We start from the raw sequence: 14,420 nt of genomic DNA on the forward strand, positions 1-14,420 counted from the left end.
AACGCGGTATAATTGGGCTGGACCTGCGATCCGGAAATCTGCCCGTTGCAAAAAGGAGGACCAGATCCTTCCCCCCAACGCCCCTTCAGGACCACCGGGAGGGACCCCTAAGAAAACCCACCCACCCACCGGGATGCATGGCACTGGGGGAGTGGGACGGTTTTCTCCAAAACTCCTGCAACCCTGGTCCTTCTTGCATTCGCCCCTTTTGCCATGGGCAGATCCCACCTGGACTTTTTCTTCCCAAGACCACCAGGCGGGACCCCCACCCCCCAAAAAACCCACCCACCCACCCACCTGCCTGGATGCAGAACATGGGGAGTGGAGGTGGGGGGGGGAAGAGACGCTTCCAAGGCTCCTGCACCCCCTACTTGGGGGACGGGGGGGGGCTGATTCTACTTGCAGTCCCTCCTTTGCAATTCCACCGGGACTCTGGAACCCACCCACCCACTGGCATGCGGGGCACCCCAGGCAGGGTCTTTTTCCAAGGCTCCTGCACCCCCTACTTTGGGAGGGGTGCGGGGGGGGGCTGATTCTACTTCTAGCAGTCGCTCCTTTTTTTTGCAATTGCGATTCCACCCGGACTCTGGAAGCCACCCACCCACCCACCCACCGGGATGCGGGCCACCCCAGGCACTAGGGAGGAGGCGTTTTCCCAAGGCTCCTGCACCCCCTGCGTTAAGTGTGTGTGTGTGTGTGTCTCGTCCTCCTTCTTGCAATGCCCCCTCTTTTTTTTGCAACGAGCAGGTTGTACCCGGGACCCCCTCCCCCTAAAAACCCCCACCCACCTGCCTGGATGCAGAACATGGGGAGGGGGGAGGGGGGGCAGAAAAGCTTCCAAGGCTCCTGCACCCCCTAAAGGCCGGGGGGGGGCGGGGGGGCGCGTCGTCCCCTCCCCAAGCCCAGCGGAGCCCCCGCGCGGCCGGGGCGTTGCAACCGTCCGCGGGGCGTCTCTCGTGCGGAGCCGCTGCAGCTGCCGGGACCGTTCGGGGAGGAGGAGGAGGAGGAGACTCGGGGAACGGCCGGCCCGGCTTCTGCGCCCGCCTCCTCCGCTCCGGCCCGCCCGGCTGCAGCAGCCATGGAGCCTCCGCCGCCGCTCGGGCTGCTGCTGCTTTTGCCGCTGCTGGCCGGCCTCGGCCCCGGCTTGGCTGAGCACCGGGCCGACTTCGACCGCGAGGCGCTGCTGGGCAGCCAGGTGGGACCCCCGAGCCCATCCTCCACCGCCGGGCAGGGGTGCCTGGGCTGGGAGGGGAAGAGAGAAGGGGCCGCAAGGAGCCAGGAGAGGAGAGGGGAGGGGGTGGGTTGCAGAAAGGGAGAACCCCCCCCCGTCGGAGTGGGTGGGCTCTTAAGGCAGCCCACCTGCAATTGGGGTGGAGGGAGGGTCTGGGGGAGAGAAGCAACCCCTCTGCAGGTTAAGGCCAGGGGTGACCCCCTAAGTGTGCAGCCGGGCTTCTTGAGCTCCTTTTGGGGGTGGGGGTGGGGAGAGGCTGGTGGTAGGAGGGCCCATCCTGGCTTTCCTACTAAAAAAAAGTGGGTGGGCAGAGGGGTGGGGAGAGAGAGGGGTGGGGGAAGGAGAAAGAAAGAGAGAGGAGAGGGACAGAAAGAAAAGAGTGAGAGAAGGAAAGAGAGGGAGAGGGACAGAAAGAAAAAGAGGGGGAGAGAGGAGGAAAGAGAGGGAGAGAAAGAGGAAGAGAGAGAGAGACAACGGAGGAAAAGAGGGGAAGAGAGAGAGAGACAGAGAGGGAGAGAAAAAGAGAGCGTCAGAAAGAAAAAGGGAAGAGAGAGAGGAAGGGACGGTAACAGAGAGACCAAAAGAGAGAGAGAGAGGGAGAAAGAAAAAGCAAGAGAGCATCAGAAAGAAAAATAGAGAAGGAAAGAGAGGAAGAAAGAGAAGAAAAAGAGAGGGAGAAAGAAAGAGAAGGAGAGGGAGCCAGAGAAAAAAAAGAGAGCACGGCAGAAAGAAAAAGGGAGAGAAAGAAGAAAAGAGGAAGAAAGAAAAAGAGAGTTAGAGGAAGAGAGAGAGTAACAGAAAGAAAGAGAGAGAGAGGAAGAGAGAGGCAGAAAAAGAGAGGGAGAGAGGGGGGAAGAGAAAAAGAGGGAGATCTTCCTAAATTAGGAGTCATTTTAATGCTGTTTCTCCCCCACTCCCCACAAAAAAAGGATGAAGTGGAGGAATTTTCCAAACTGAGCCCCGAAGAGCAGCAGAAGCGCCTGAAAGTGATTATAAATAAGATTGACAGAGACCTGGATGGCTTCCTTACCGAAGGTACCTCTGTTGCGACCCTCCGGCTAAGCCCAGCCACGGCCTGCTTTCTCTGGCTGGGCTTAGGGCGTCGTGTGAACGAGACCCCGCCACAAACGGAGGCCCTGGGTTTCAGGGGGGAAAACACCTATTGAGTGTAATTGATTCCTTTAACGACTGCCATGTCCACTTAACAACTACTGCAAAAATGGTTTGAAATTGGGGGTGGGGGCGGTCACGTGATGACCCGTTTAATAACTGCCATGGCTTATCGTAAATCCGGGCTCAACGATGGTCGTGCGTTGAGGACTAACAGTAGTGATATAAATTGTCAAGAGCCAGTTTGGTCTAGTGGTGAAGGCTGGGAGATGGGGAGTTCTAGTCCCACCTTAAGCATGAAAGCCGGCTGGGTGAATTTGGACCAATCACCAGGAGACGGAGAGTTCTAGTCCCACCTTAGGCAGGAAAGCCAGCTGGGTGACTTTGGACCAATCACCAGGAGAGTTCTAGTCCCGCCTTAGGCATGAAAGCCGGCTGGGTGACTCATCACCAGGAGACGGAGAGTTCTAGTCCCGCCTTAGGCATGAAAGCCGACTGGGTGACTCATCACCAGGAGACAGAGAGTTCTAGTCCCAGCTTAGGCAGGAAAGCCAGCTGGGTGACTTTGGATCAATCACCAGGAGATAGAGAGTTCTAGTCCCGCCTTAGGCATGAAAGGCGGCTGGGTGACTTTGGGCCAGCCGAGCCCACCTCACAGAGTTGTGGTGAAGAAAATCGGAGAAAGAAAGTGTGTTGGATAAATTCGCCACTTCGAGCTATTTGTAAAAATAATAAGGATATAAATAAATAAATAAAATACCAAAAATAAATAAACAAACATGGCTGGTGGGAGGCACAACATCCAAGAGGCAAGTCGGGGGGAAGAAATAGCACCTGGTGTCTTGGGTGGGTGGGGGGTTGTATCCAAAGGTCAGGATGATAAACAGTGTGGCGTTACAAGCTCCGCCCCTTTACACACCTTGTAGTGGCAGCCCAAGGGGCGGGACTTGGGGCGGAATGGGACAACTCTGGTCAACTCGCCATGGCCAACTCGGTGGCAGGACAATTCAACAATTCAAATGTAATTATCTTAAGGTTTTTTTTTTATTTGCATTTATATCCCGCCCTTCTCCGAAGACTCAGGGTGGCTTACACTATGTTAGCAATAGTCTTCATCCATTTGTATATTATATACAAAGTCAACTTATTGCCCCCAACAATCTGGGTCCTCATTTTACCTACCTTATAAAGGATGGAAGGCTGAGTCAACCTTGGGCCTGGTGGGACTTGAACCTGCAGTAATTGCAGGCAGCTGCTGTTAATAACAGACTGTCTTAGCAGTCTGAGCCACAGAGGCCCTTTTAATTTTCAAAATTATTTAAAGTTTTGGTCACTTTATTTTGTCCCTCCTTCGACATCTTTTCTTTAATGATTCTGTTAGACTGTTTCTTTGAAATAGTCCAACTAAAAAGGTAAAGGTTCCCCTCGCACATACGTGCTAGTCGTTCCCGACTCTAGGGGGCGGTGCACATCTCCATTTCAAAGCCGAAGAGCCAGCGCTGTCCGAAGACGTTCCATGGTCATGTGGCTGGCATGACTAAATGCCAAAGGCACACGGAACACTATCACCTTCCCACCAAAGATGGTCCCTATTTTTCTACTTGCATTTTTTATCTACTTTCAAACTGCTAGGTTGGCAGAAGCTGGGACAAGTCACGGGACCTCACCCCGTTACACGGCAGCACTAGGGATTCGAACCGCTGAACTGCCGATCTTTCGATCGACAAGCTCAGCATCTTAGCCACTGTGCCACCGTGTCCCCACTAATAGTCCAACTAATACTGGGCTTTTTCCAATATTAGTTGGACTCTTGTCCCCTGGCGAGTTGGCTGGGCCGAGTTGTCCTAGATCCGACGTGGGGGCTCAACCCTGCAACGCCTCATAGGAAAATGGGGAAAGCTTGCAGACCCCCAAGGGGTTGAAGGTCACCCACCAGGGGAGGGGTCCCGTTCACCAGGCTAACTGGGAAATCTCCCCAGCCGAGCTGAGTTCCTGGATCCAGCACTCCTTCAAGGATTACGTCATCGAAGACGCCAAGCAACAGTTCCAACACTACGACAAAGATGGCGACGGGAGGGTCTCTTGGGAGGAGTACAACATCCAGATGTACGACCGGGTCATCGACTTTGAAGAGGACACCACGCTGGACGATGCTGAAGAGGAATCCTTCCGGCAGGTGAATGATCTCAGAGGAGCTCCAAAACACATGGAGTGTCTCCCATTTTATTTTGATCCTTTTATTCTTTCCTGGAGCCGAGGGTGTGAGGGAAATGGGTTAAAAAGTTAATGTTTGCGCTTATGAGATTTACTCTTCTTCCTGGGGAAACATAAAAACTGGGGAGGGGGAGGGAAGCACCCTCTGTTTATTGGGTTAGAAAGACTTGGGGCTCAATCCTGCAACGCCTCATAGGAAAATGGGGAAAGCTTGCAGACCCCCAAGGGGTTGAAGGTCACCCACCAGGGAAGGGGTCCCGTTCACCAGGCTAACTGGGAAATCTCCCCAGCCGAGCTGAGTTCCTGGATCCAGCACTCCTTCAAGGATTACGTCATCGAAGACGCCAAGCAACAGTTCCAACACTACGACAAAGATGGCGACGGGAGAGTCTCTTGGGAGGAGTACAACATCCAGATGTACGACCGGGTCATCGACTTTGAAGAGGACACCACGCTGGACGATGCTGAAGAGGAATCCTTCCGGCAGGTGAATGATCTCAGAGGAGCTCCAAAACACATGGAGTGTCTCCCATTTTATGTTGATCCTTTTATTCTTTCCTGGAGCCGAGGGTGTGAGGGAAATGGGTTGAAAAGTTAATGTTTGCGCTTATGAGATTTACTCTTCTTCCTGGGGAAACATAAAAACTGGGGAGGGGGAGGGAAGCACCCTCTGTTCATTGGGTTAGAAGGACTTGGGGGGGCTCTTTTTGACTCGCCAATCAGTTTCCTAGATTTGATTTTGAATCAAAATCAAGCATCATTTGTAACACGATTGACTTGCAGCTAATGCCATAAGGGTACTAAACAGGATGGAAGGGGATATTCTCCTGCCTTCAATTTTTATTTTTTAAAAAAGCTTAACCGGTCTAGTTCTGTTTACTTTCAGTTTAATTCAGTTAGGATGACACCATAGCAGCGTTGCAATATTTGAGGGGCTGCCACGTGGAAGAGAGGGAGTCAAGCTATTCTCCAAAGCACCAGAAGGCAGGAGAAGAAGCAATGGGTGAAAACTAATCAAGGAGAGAAGAAAACTTCCTGACAGTGAGAACGATTAAGCAGTGGAACAACTTGCCTCCAAAAAACTAGCTCCCTCACTGGAGGCTTTTAAGAAGAGTCTGGACAGTCTGACCTGATATAGGCCAGGGTCTCCTGCTTCAGTAAGGGTGTGAACTAGAAGACTTCCAAGGTCCCTTCCAATTCTGTTATTTGGTTTTCCTTCCTTCCTTCCTTCCTTCCTTCTTGCCCTTGTTCCCTTCCTTCCCCTTACTGTCCTTTCCTTCTCATCTTCCTTCCTTCCTTCCTTCCTTCCTTCCTTCCTTCCTTCCTTCCTTCCTTCCTTCCTTCCTTCCTTCCTTCCTTCCTTCCTTCCTTCCCCATCACTGGAGGTTTTCAAGAGGAGATGGCACAAGCATTTGTCTATAATGGTGTCGGGTTTCCTGCTTGAGCAGGGGGTTGGACTAGAAGATCTCCAAGGTCCCTTTCAACTCTGATGTTCGGTTAGTTCTATTTATGAGACAGGGTCTGAAAAGTTGGCGATGATCTTTAGAAAGGGGACTCTTAACAGCAGACTGTAAATTTTAAGAGAATCTTGGCTTCTTTATCAAGAAATACCTTCCTGTTCTGCGAAACATGGAAAAAGTAAGAAACTAGTATTTATTTATTTTATTTATTCGCATTTTTGTAGCCTGCTTAGGGATTGCAGCAGTGGTGAAATCCAATTTTTTTTACTACCAGTTCTGGGGGCGTGGCTTGGTGGGAGTGGCAGGGGAAGGATATTGCAAAATCTCCATTCCCACCCCACTCTGGGGCCGGCCAGCCAGAGGTAATATTTGCTGGTTCTCCGAACTACTCAAAATTTCCGCTACCGGTTCTCCAGAACCTGCTGGATTTCACCCCTGGATTGTACCCTTGGTAGGCGGGCCGGGTGAACCTGGGAATCTGCTTAGTTGAAGGTCAAGGAGCCCGTTGGGTCCAAGGATCTTTGGAGAGGCGGAAAGAGACACGCTGGCCTGCAGTTCATGTTTTCTCCCCTTTTTCTTCCCAAAGCTCCATTTAAGGGACAAGAAGAGGTTCGAAAAGGCTAATAAGGAAGGCGATTTGGTGTTGGATTTTGAGGAATTTGTGGCGTTTGAACATCCGGAGGAGGCCGACTACATGAAGGCAAGTCTCGGGAGAGAACGGCTTTTAAAAACAAGGCTTCCAGGAGTGGCCGCTTTTGGCAAGTCACACCCTCGGTTTCGCTTTTCTTGGTCTTATCAAAATATAAAGTACAAAACATACCAAGAGAAACGATAATGGAAAAAATAAGGAGGCGGGGGGTGGGGAAAGGGAAGAGAAACCCCCCAAAAAAAAGGCAGGGAAGAGGGGAAAAGACATGGTAGTAACTTAAGAGCTCATCTTTTTACTTTTATATTATATACCAGTGATGGCTAACCTTTTTGCCGTCAGGTGCCAAAAGTGGGAGAAGCACAGGGGGTCGTACATGCATGCGCCCACACCCATAATTCAATGCACCATGCGCATGCCCCCCCCCCCGCTTTTGGCACGTGATGGCCCGGTGGGCCCGGTAGGGCCATTTTTTGTCCTCCCCAGGCTCCAGAGGCTTTCTAGGACAGGGGTCTCCAACCTTGGTCCCTTTAAGACTTGTGGACTTCAACTCCTAGGAAGGGGTGAACCAGGCGAACCTGGTAAAAAGCTCTCCTGGAGACGGCCGTCAAATGGTCTTCAAAAGACAGCCGACCATCCAGGAGAACGCCCAAGTTGCGCACCCTTTCCATTGGGGCCAATGACTCGCCCCCAACAGTCAGCCGCGGCTGCAGCTGACTGTACCGGGGTGCCGGCATCCACAGCCACTCTGTCTTGAATGACATTGAATGGCATTGCTCCTAGAAGCAACGATCTGTAAGCTAATTGCACAACGCACAACCTGAGGCTGGTTAGTTCCTAGCACAGGGAATCTCCAAAACCTGGAAACTTTAATATTCGTGGACTTACGGCTGGCAGGGGAATTCTGGGAGTTGAAGTCCACAAGCCTTAAACGTCGCCAAGTTTGGAGCCTCCTGGCTTATAGTTGCGTGCTTTGTGAGCAGAGCTGGTAAGACAGGCCACTTCTGACCTTTTGATGGCTTTTCCTTCCCACCAGGATTTCGTCATCCAGGAAGCTTTGGAGGAACATGACAAAGACGGGGATGGATTTGTTAGCCTTGAAGAGTTCCTTGGCGACTATCGAAGGGATCCAAGTGAGTGGCAGGCCATTCCTGTTCAGCCTTCAAGAACCACGAATGGTTAGGAAGTCTGAAAGTTCTCCTAAGGATACCTGGAGGTCCCAGCTAGAGAGCGCTGGAGGTCAGGGAAAGGCAGGGATGTCCAGAAAGTTCAAGCATTTCAAAATATTGTTGTGCATTGACATCCTCCACTAATGCTGCCTATCAATAAGGCTTCTCATCAGGGGTGAAATCCTCTGAAGTCTGCTACTGGTTCTGTGAGTGTGCTACTGAGTGCGCATGTGTGCATGAGGTGCGCCTGCGCAGTGCTAAAAAAGGAACGTTTTGAAGCCTTCCGAGTTTGCAAAGGTAAGTAGAACAGCGAGGGGGGGGGAATCCGCTGTGCCACACAATTTAGATTAGCTAGAAAGCAGGAAATCCGACGATTCTAGCTAATATAAATCGCGTGTCACAGCTGATCATTGCCCAGCTGATTGTCGGAAATACTGGTTCGCCTGAACAGGTAGCATTTTTTTACTACCGGTTCACCCGAACCGGTCTGAACCAGTAGCATATCTCCCCTTCTTCTCAAGTTCTTAAGAAATCATTCCAAATGTTGAGTCTCCTCTCTTCATATAACTTGATACAGGTACTCCTCGACTTAACAGCCACAACAGAGCCCCAAATTTCTAAATGAGACCCTTGTTAAGTGAGTTTTGTCCCATTTTTACGACTCTTCTTGACACAGTTGTTAAGCGAGGCACAGAAGTGGTTAAATTAGCAATACGGTGGTTAAGTGAATCTGGCTGTTCCACCGACTTTGGTTGGATCACATGAGGTTCACATGATCCTGGGACACAACAACAGCCATAATTACATGCCAGGTGCCAAGTGGCCGAATTTTGATCATGTGACCGCAGGGATGCTGCAACCGTCGTAAGTGTGAGAAATGGTCCTGAGTCCCCCTTTTTTTTTAGTGCTATCGTAACTTCGAACGGTCACTAAACAAACTCCTGTAAGCCAAGGATTGCCTGTACCTTTGCCATTTTGGTTCTCATGAAGGAAGACTTCCACGATTCGGGTAACAGATCAGTTAGACCAGGGGTCTGCAAACTTGGCTCTTTTGAAGACTTGTGGACTTCAACTCCCAGAGTTCCTCAGCCAGCAAAGCTCTGGGAGTTGAAGTCCACAAGTCTTAAAAGAGCCAAGTTTGCAGACCCCTGAGTTAGAAGAATCGTTTCTTTGTGATGGTGTGCAGTGATGGTGGGTTTTTAAGACAAATACTGTAAGAAAGAGCCAGTTGTTTACATCCCAACGTATTTGCAGGTTTGTTTTCTTTTTGCTAATTCCACGTAATACCTTCCATTGTTGTAAGTGACATTGATAGAAGTTCAATTTGAAAGCACCCCGAAAGAAATTAAATAAATCTTTCACTGCCCGTAAGGTGTTGTGGTCTATCAGTCACCGGCCCCTCCAGCAGCCAAATCGGAGGAGGAGGAGGCGACGTGGGGGTCAGCATCAAGGCAACCTGAGAGCTCCGAAGGGGAAGAGGGAATGGAGCTGGCAGAGAGAGAGAGAGAGAGAGGCAGAGGCAGAGCTTGGGCCGTCCGTCAGCCCCCAGATAGAGAGTCAACATTCCCCAGGTCTGGAGGTGGCTGATGAGGAAGAGGATGAACAGCTGGGTCCAGTGTCTGATGTGTGGATGCACAGAAGGCAGAGGAGAGGAGAGCAGTGGAAATCTATGGGCCGGTCCTTGGGAAGGAAGAGCGGCTGCTGCTAGTGAAGCCCCACCCTAGCTCTGGGGATAAAAGGCAGGGGGCGGAGATGAATAGATATGACAGACAACTACTCATCTTCCAGACGGATGGACATGTTAGCTTTTTGTTAACTTTTCGCCTGGGGGCTGCTGGCACTCCTAATTAAAGGAATCTTTGAGTTCACGTCAGAGGATTTGTCATATTTGGGGAACTGGGTCAGGACATAAAAGTTTCCCAGCCTGCACCGAAGGCAAAGTGCACATTTTAACGGGATTTTGCTTCAAAGGAAAAAAAGGCAGCGAATCAAGGGTGTGTTTGTAAAAAAAAAAAATTGTGACCTTTCTTTTCAGCCGCCAAACAAGATCCGGAATGGATTGTGGTGGAAGAAGACCGCTTCAAAAATGATTATGACAAGGATAAGGATGGGAAGCTGAACCCCAAAGAGCTGCTGACTTGGGTGATGCCCAACAACGAAGGCCTTGCCCAGGAAGAGGTAAGAGGGTGGAAGAATATTTCGGTTAGTCCTTCAACTTACGATACTTCATTCAGTGACTGTTCAAGGGCACTGAACTCACTTAACCAGTGTCTCCCTTAAGAACAGAAATTTTGGGGATCCATTGTGGTTGTAAGTCAAGCAGAGTGGTGCAGTGGCCTAGGAGGTGGAGCTCCCACCTCGCAATCAGGAAGCTATGAGTTCGATCCTAGGTAGAGGCAGATATTTCTCTCTCTCTGGGCGCAGTGAGAATATATCTTCTGAACAAAACTCCGCATTGGCGACAGGAAGGGCATCCGGCCATTAAAACACTCTGCTAGCTTCCTTCACTTGCCCAGACTGCACCCGGCAAGGGATTATGGGGTTGTTAAATGACGATGGTTATTGTGGGCCATGAGTCAAGGACTAGCAGTATTTCCAAATTCCATGACAGAGTTGCGTTATTTTAGATGGTACCACACTGAACGGCAAAGCCCACAACAGTTTTCCGATCTGTCTTTAATTCCTGGCACACATTATCCACTCAAAAGAGTCGAGGAATTTAAAAGATGGCTGAATAGTCAAGGCAAGATTTCTCATCTAATCCTGCCGTAACTTACAGCCGTTCATTCATTAGTGACCATTCAAAGTCTTAGAGGCACTGAAAAAAGTGACGTAACGGCCGGTCCTTCACACTTAAAATCCCTGCGGTCCCATGATCAAAATTTGGTTATTTAGTACGTGACATGTATTTATGAGAATCTCGTTGTCCCCGGGGGGTTCGTTCGATCGCCGTTGGTGGCCTACCCAGGTGGCTCCTGACACGCAAAGGCAAAGGGGAGACTTGGATCTGTTTGACGACTCTGTGACTCATTTAACAACCGAGGCAAAAGAGGTCGTAAAATCAGCCATGACTCACTTCACAACTGCCTTGCTTAGCAACCAAAGCCCCCCGTCCCTATAGAGGTGGTAAGCCAGCGCCTACCTGTATAATGTATGCCGTCTGGGGAATTCTGGGAATTGAAGTCCACCTGCCTTGGTTGCTGAACTTAGTTGCTCCGAGTTGAGTCAGTCAACCAGAGTGATCCGTCATAAGTCAGGGGTCTCCAACCATGACAGCTTTAAGACTTGTGGACTTCAGCTCCCAGAATTTAACAACCGGTTCTGTGAGCGCGTGCTTTGTGCGTGTGCACGGGTTTAGCATGTGTGTTTAGCGTTGTGCACAGTGTTCAAAATACAGCAATCTGAAGCTCAGCTGTTTTTTGTTTTTTTTTTCATTTATATCCCGCCCTTCTCCGAAGACTCAGGGCGGCTTACACTATGTCAAGCAATAGTCTTCATCCATTTGTATATTATATACAAAGTCAACTTATTGCCCCCAACAATCTGGGTCCTCATTTTACCTACCTTATAAAGGATGGAAGGCTGAGTCAACCTTGGGCCTGGTGGGACTAGAACCTGCAGTAATTGCAAGCAGCTGCTGTTCATAACAGACTGTCTTACCAGTCTGAGCCACCAGAGGCTTACCTACTAAGGCGGCCCCAGTAAGTAGAGCAGCGGCGGTGTGGAAATCAGCTGTGCCACGTGAATCGGCTGAGCCAGAAAGATGGAAATATAAAACAGGATAGAGCAGGGGTGGGTAGGTGGGGCCAGCTGATTGTGGGAACTCCTGGTTCGCCCGAACCGGTAGCAGCCCACCGCAGGCTAAGTTCCATATTCAGCCCAATCGTTGCTTCTTAATTTATCCTCTAGGCTGTTCATCTTCTTGACGAAATGGACTTGGATGGAGACCGGAGACTGTCAGCCAGTGAAATCCTTGAAAATCAAGACCTGTTTCTCAACAGCGAAGCCACCGATTACGGCCGACAGCTCCACGACAAAAGTTTCTACCACGAAGAGCTTTAATTTCCAAAAGATGCTTTGCCTTTCTTTCAAAATTGAGATTTTTTTTTCCTTCCCCCACTCTGTTGTTCAGCTTTAAAAAAAAATAATGCCAGTTGGGCAGCGATTTTACGTTGCTAACCTTCCCTGTACGTTGCCAGCATTCCTTTGGTGGTCTAATTTAAAAAAAAAAAAGATGGAGGAGGAAAAAGAAGAGAGATCTTTAATGCTCAGATTTCAATACTGCTTTTTGAAACGTACTTGAAAATACCAGGGTATGACTGCAAAGGAAGCCCTCGTTTCGGTTATTCGACTTTTATTATTTTAGGAAAGGGAAAACGCAGTTCTAGCTGTCCGGTCCCGTGTTGTTAATAGTTTTTCTATCCTATTTTGTATATTACAAAATTCAGGAGGATGAAGTGTTACCTACGAGGTTTCTGTGCATTCACTTGTTTTGATGGTAGACGATAGGGAAATATTTTCGCATTTGGAAAGTATTCTATTTACTTGGATTAAAATGTTCAAATGCCCCCCCCCCTTTTTTTTTCCTCCTCGCTTTTGTGCTGTTTCTTTGTATGAATCTCTTAAAAACCGCATTCCATCTAACTCGGCTTCTTAAAAAGGAAGCGTGCTTCAAATCAGGATATATAAGGGGGAAGAATTTAAAAATACGGCTTTATCAAACCAAGTCAAAATCAAGCCGCAGGGGGAAGCCAAGTCCTGGATTCTGCCAGCATTCTAGGGATCTCTTTGCTGGGGGCGGGGGGGAGGGGGCGGGATGGTGATTCCTAGGAGAAAAGCCCGCCAGCCTTTGGAGGTAGGCCAGGTCAGAGAACAGGCAGCACTTGGAATAATGGAGCTCTGCTTTATTGATATAAGCTGAACCAGAGAAAAGACCGACTGGGGTGACAGGATAGCAGTGTTCCAATCTCTCAGGGGCTGCCACAAAAAAGAGGAAGTCAAGCTATTCTCCAAAGCACCTGAGGGTAGAGCAAGAAGCAATGGGTGGAAACTAATCAAGGAGAGAAAATTCCTGACAGTTAGAACAATTAATCAGTGGAACAACTTGCCTCCAGAAGTTGTGAATGCTTCAACACTGGAAGTTTTTAAGAAGATGTTGGATAACCATTTGTCTGAAGTGGTGTCGGGTTTCCTGCCTAAGCAGGGGGTTGGACTAGAAGACCTCCAAGGTCCCTTCCAGCTCTGTTTCTGTTGTTCTGTTGCTGGAATTGGATATGTCTGGTTGCTGGAATTGGGTACGTCAAGTTTAATGAAAAGAAGGACTAGGGGAGACATGATAGCAGTGTTCCAATATTTGAGGGGCTGCCACAAAGAAGAGGGAGTGAAGCTATTCTCCAAAGCCCCAGAAGGCAGGACAAGAAGCAACGGGTGGAAACTAATCAAGGAGAGAATCAACTTAGAACTAAGGAGGAATTTCCTGACAATGAGAACAATTAATCAGTGGAACGACTTGCCTCCAGAAGTTGTGAATGCTCCAACCCTGGAAGTTTTTAAGGAGATTCTGGATAACCATTTGTTTGAAGTGGCGTAGGGTTTCCTGCCTAAGCAGGGGGCTGGACTAGAAGACCTCCAAGGTCCCCTCCAGCTCTATTCTGATCGATTGAAATCCTGAAAGTTGAATAGCTCCCTCCCTCTCCCTTTCTCATCTCTCTTTCCTTCCCCTTCCTTCCTTCCTTCCTTCTTTCTTCCCTCCCTCCCCCTCCCTGTTTCTCATCTCTTATTCCTTCCCCTTCCTTCCTCCCTCCCTTCTCTCCTCCCTGTTTCTCATCTCCTTCCTTCCTCCTCCCTCCGCCCTGCCTCCCTTCTCCCATCCCCCACTCCCCCTTCCCCTTCCTTCCTTCCTTCTTCCCTCCCTCCCTCCCCCTCCCTGTTTCTCATCTCTTATTCCTTCCCCTTCCTTCCTCCCTCCCTCCCTCCCTTCTCTCCCTCCCTGTTTCTCATCTCCCCTTCCTTCCCCTCCCTCCCCACCCTGCCTCCCTTCTCCCATCCCCCACTCCCCCTTCCCCTTCCCCTTCTTGCACTTTTTATCTTTTCCATAGTTTAATCTTACCGGTAATTGGCAAGCAAATTCTTTATGAAAAGAAACGCTTTTTATCTGTGGGTGAACAAATCCCTCTCCTTCTATTTGCATACAGCTGTAGTGTGGGGGAAAAACAAAACAAAACCCAGCCCAGTTCCTCATTCCAGGGGACGCTGGCAGAAAAGACCCCCACCCCCACCCCGTCTTGGTTCACGGCTGAATAGAGCCATTGATTTTGCCTGGAATCCCCCGAGCATCCGAGTTTCCATAGTCCGGCTGGCGTCCCTTTCCCGCTCTCTTTAAAAACACCCTGCCTTTTTTCCCACTTTCCTGGCAGGTGCAATTGAAAGTTTCCCCCTTCTGCTTTTTTTTAAAAAAATGGGTTTTACATTTGAAATGTTGTACGGGTAGTTTATTTTTATTTATTTTATTTATTAAATTTTTATACCGCCCTTCTCCCAAAGGACTCAGGGCGGTGTACAGCCAGAATAAAAACAAAGATATATACAAT

General features: G+C 49.5%; 1 protein-coding gene across 1 annotated transcript; it reads left to right on the top strand.

The window, feature by feature from the left end:
- The first annotated feature begins 1,019 nt into the window (after positions 1-1,019).
- On the top strand, positions 1,020-12,398 carry RCN2 (reticulocalbin 2). Its single transcript, XM_058156830.1, has 7 exons — positions 1,020-1,195; positions 2,161-2,266; positions 4,321-4,517; positions 6,545-6,715; positions 7,698-7,794; positions 9,866-10,008; positions 11,740-12,398. Exons 1-7 carry the CDS (start codon positions 1,079-1,081, stop codon positions 11,890-11,892), a joined length of 984 nt encoding a protein of 327 aa, XP_058012813.1. The 5' UTR covers positions 1,020-1,078; the 3' UTR covers positions 11,893-12,398.
- The last annotated feature ends 2,022 nt before the right edge of the window (positions 12,399-14,420 follow it).

Source organism: Ahaetulla prasina, chromosome 13, assembly GCF_028640845.1.
Source record: "Ahaetulla prasina isolate Xishuangbanna chromosome 13, ASM2864084v1, whole genome shotgun sequence".
Taxonomy (NCBI): domain Eukaryota; kingdom Metazoa; phylum Chordata; class Lepidosauria; order Squamata; family Colubridae; genus Ahaetulla; species Ahaetulla prasina.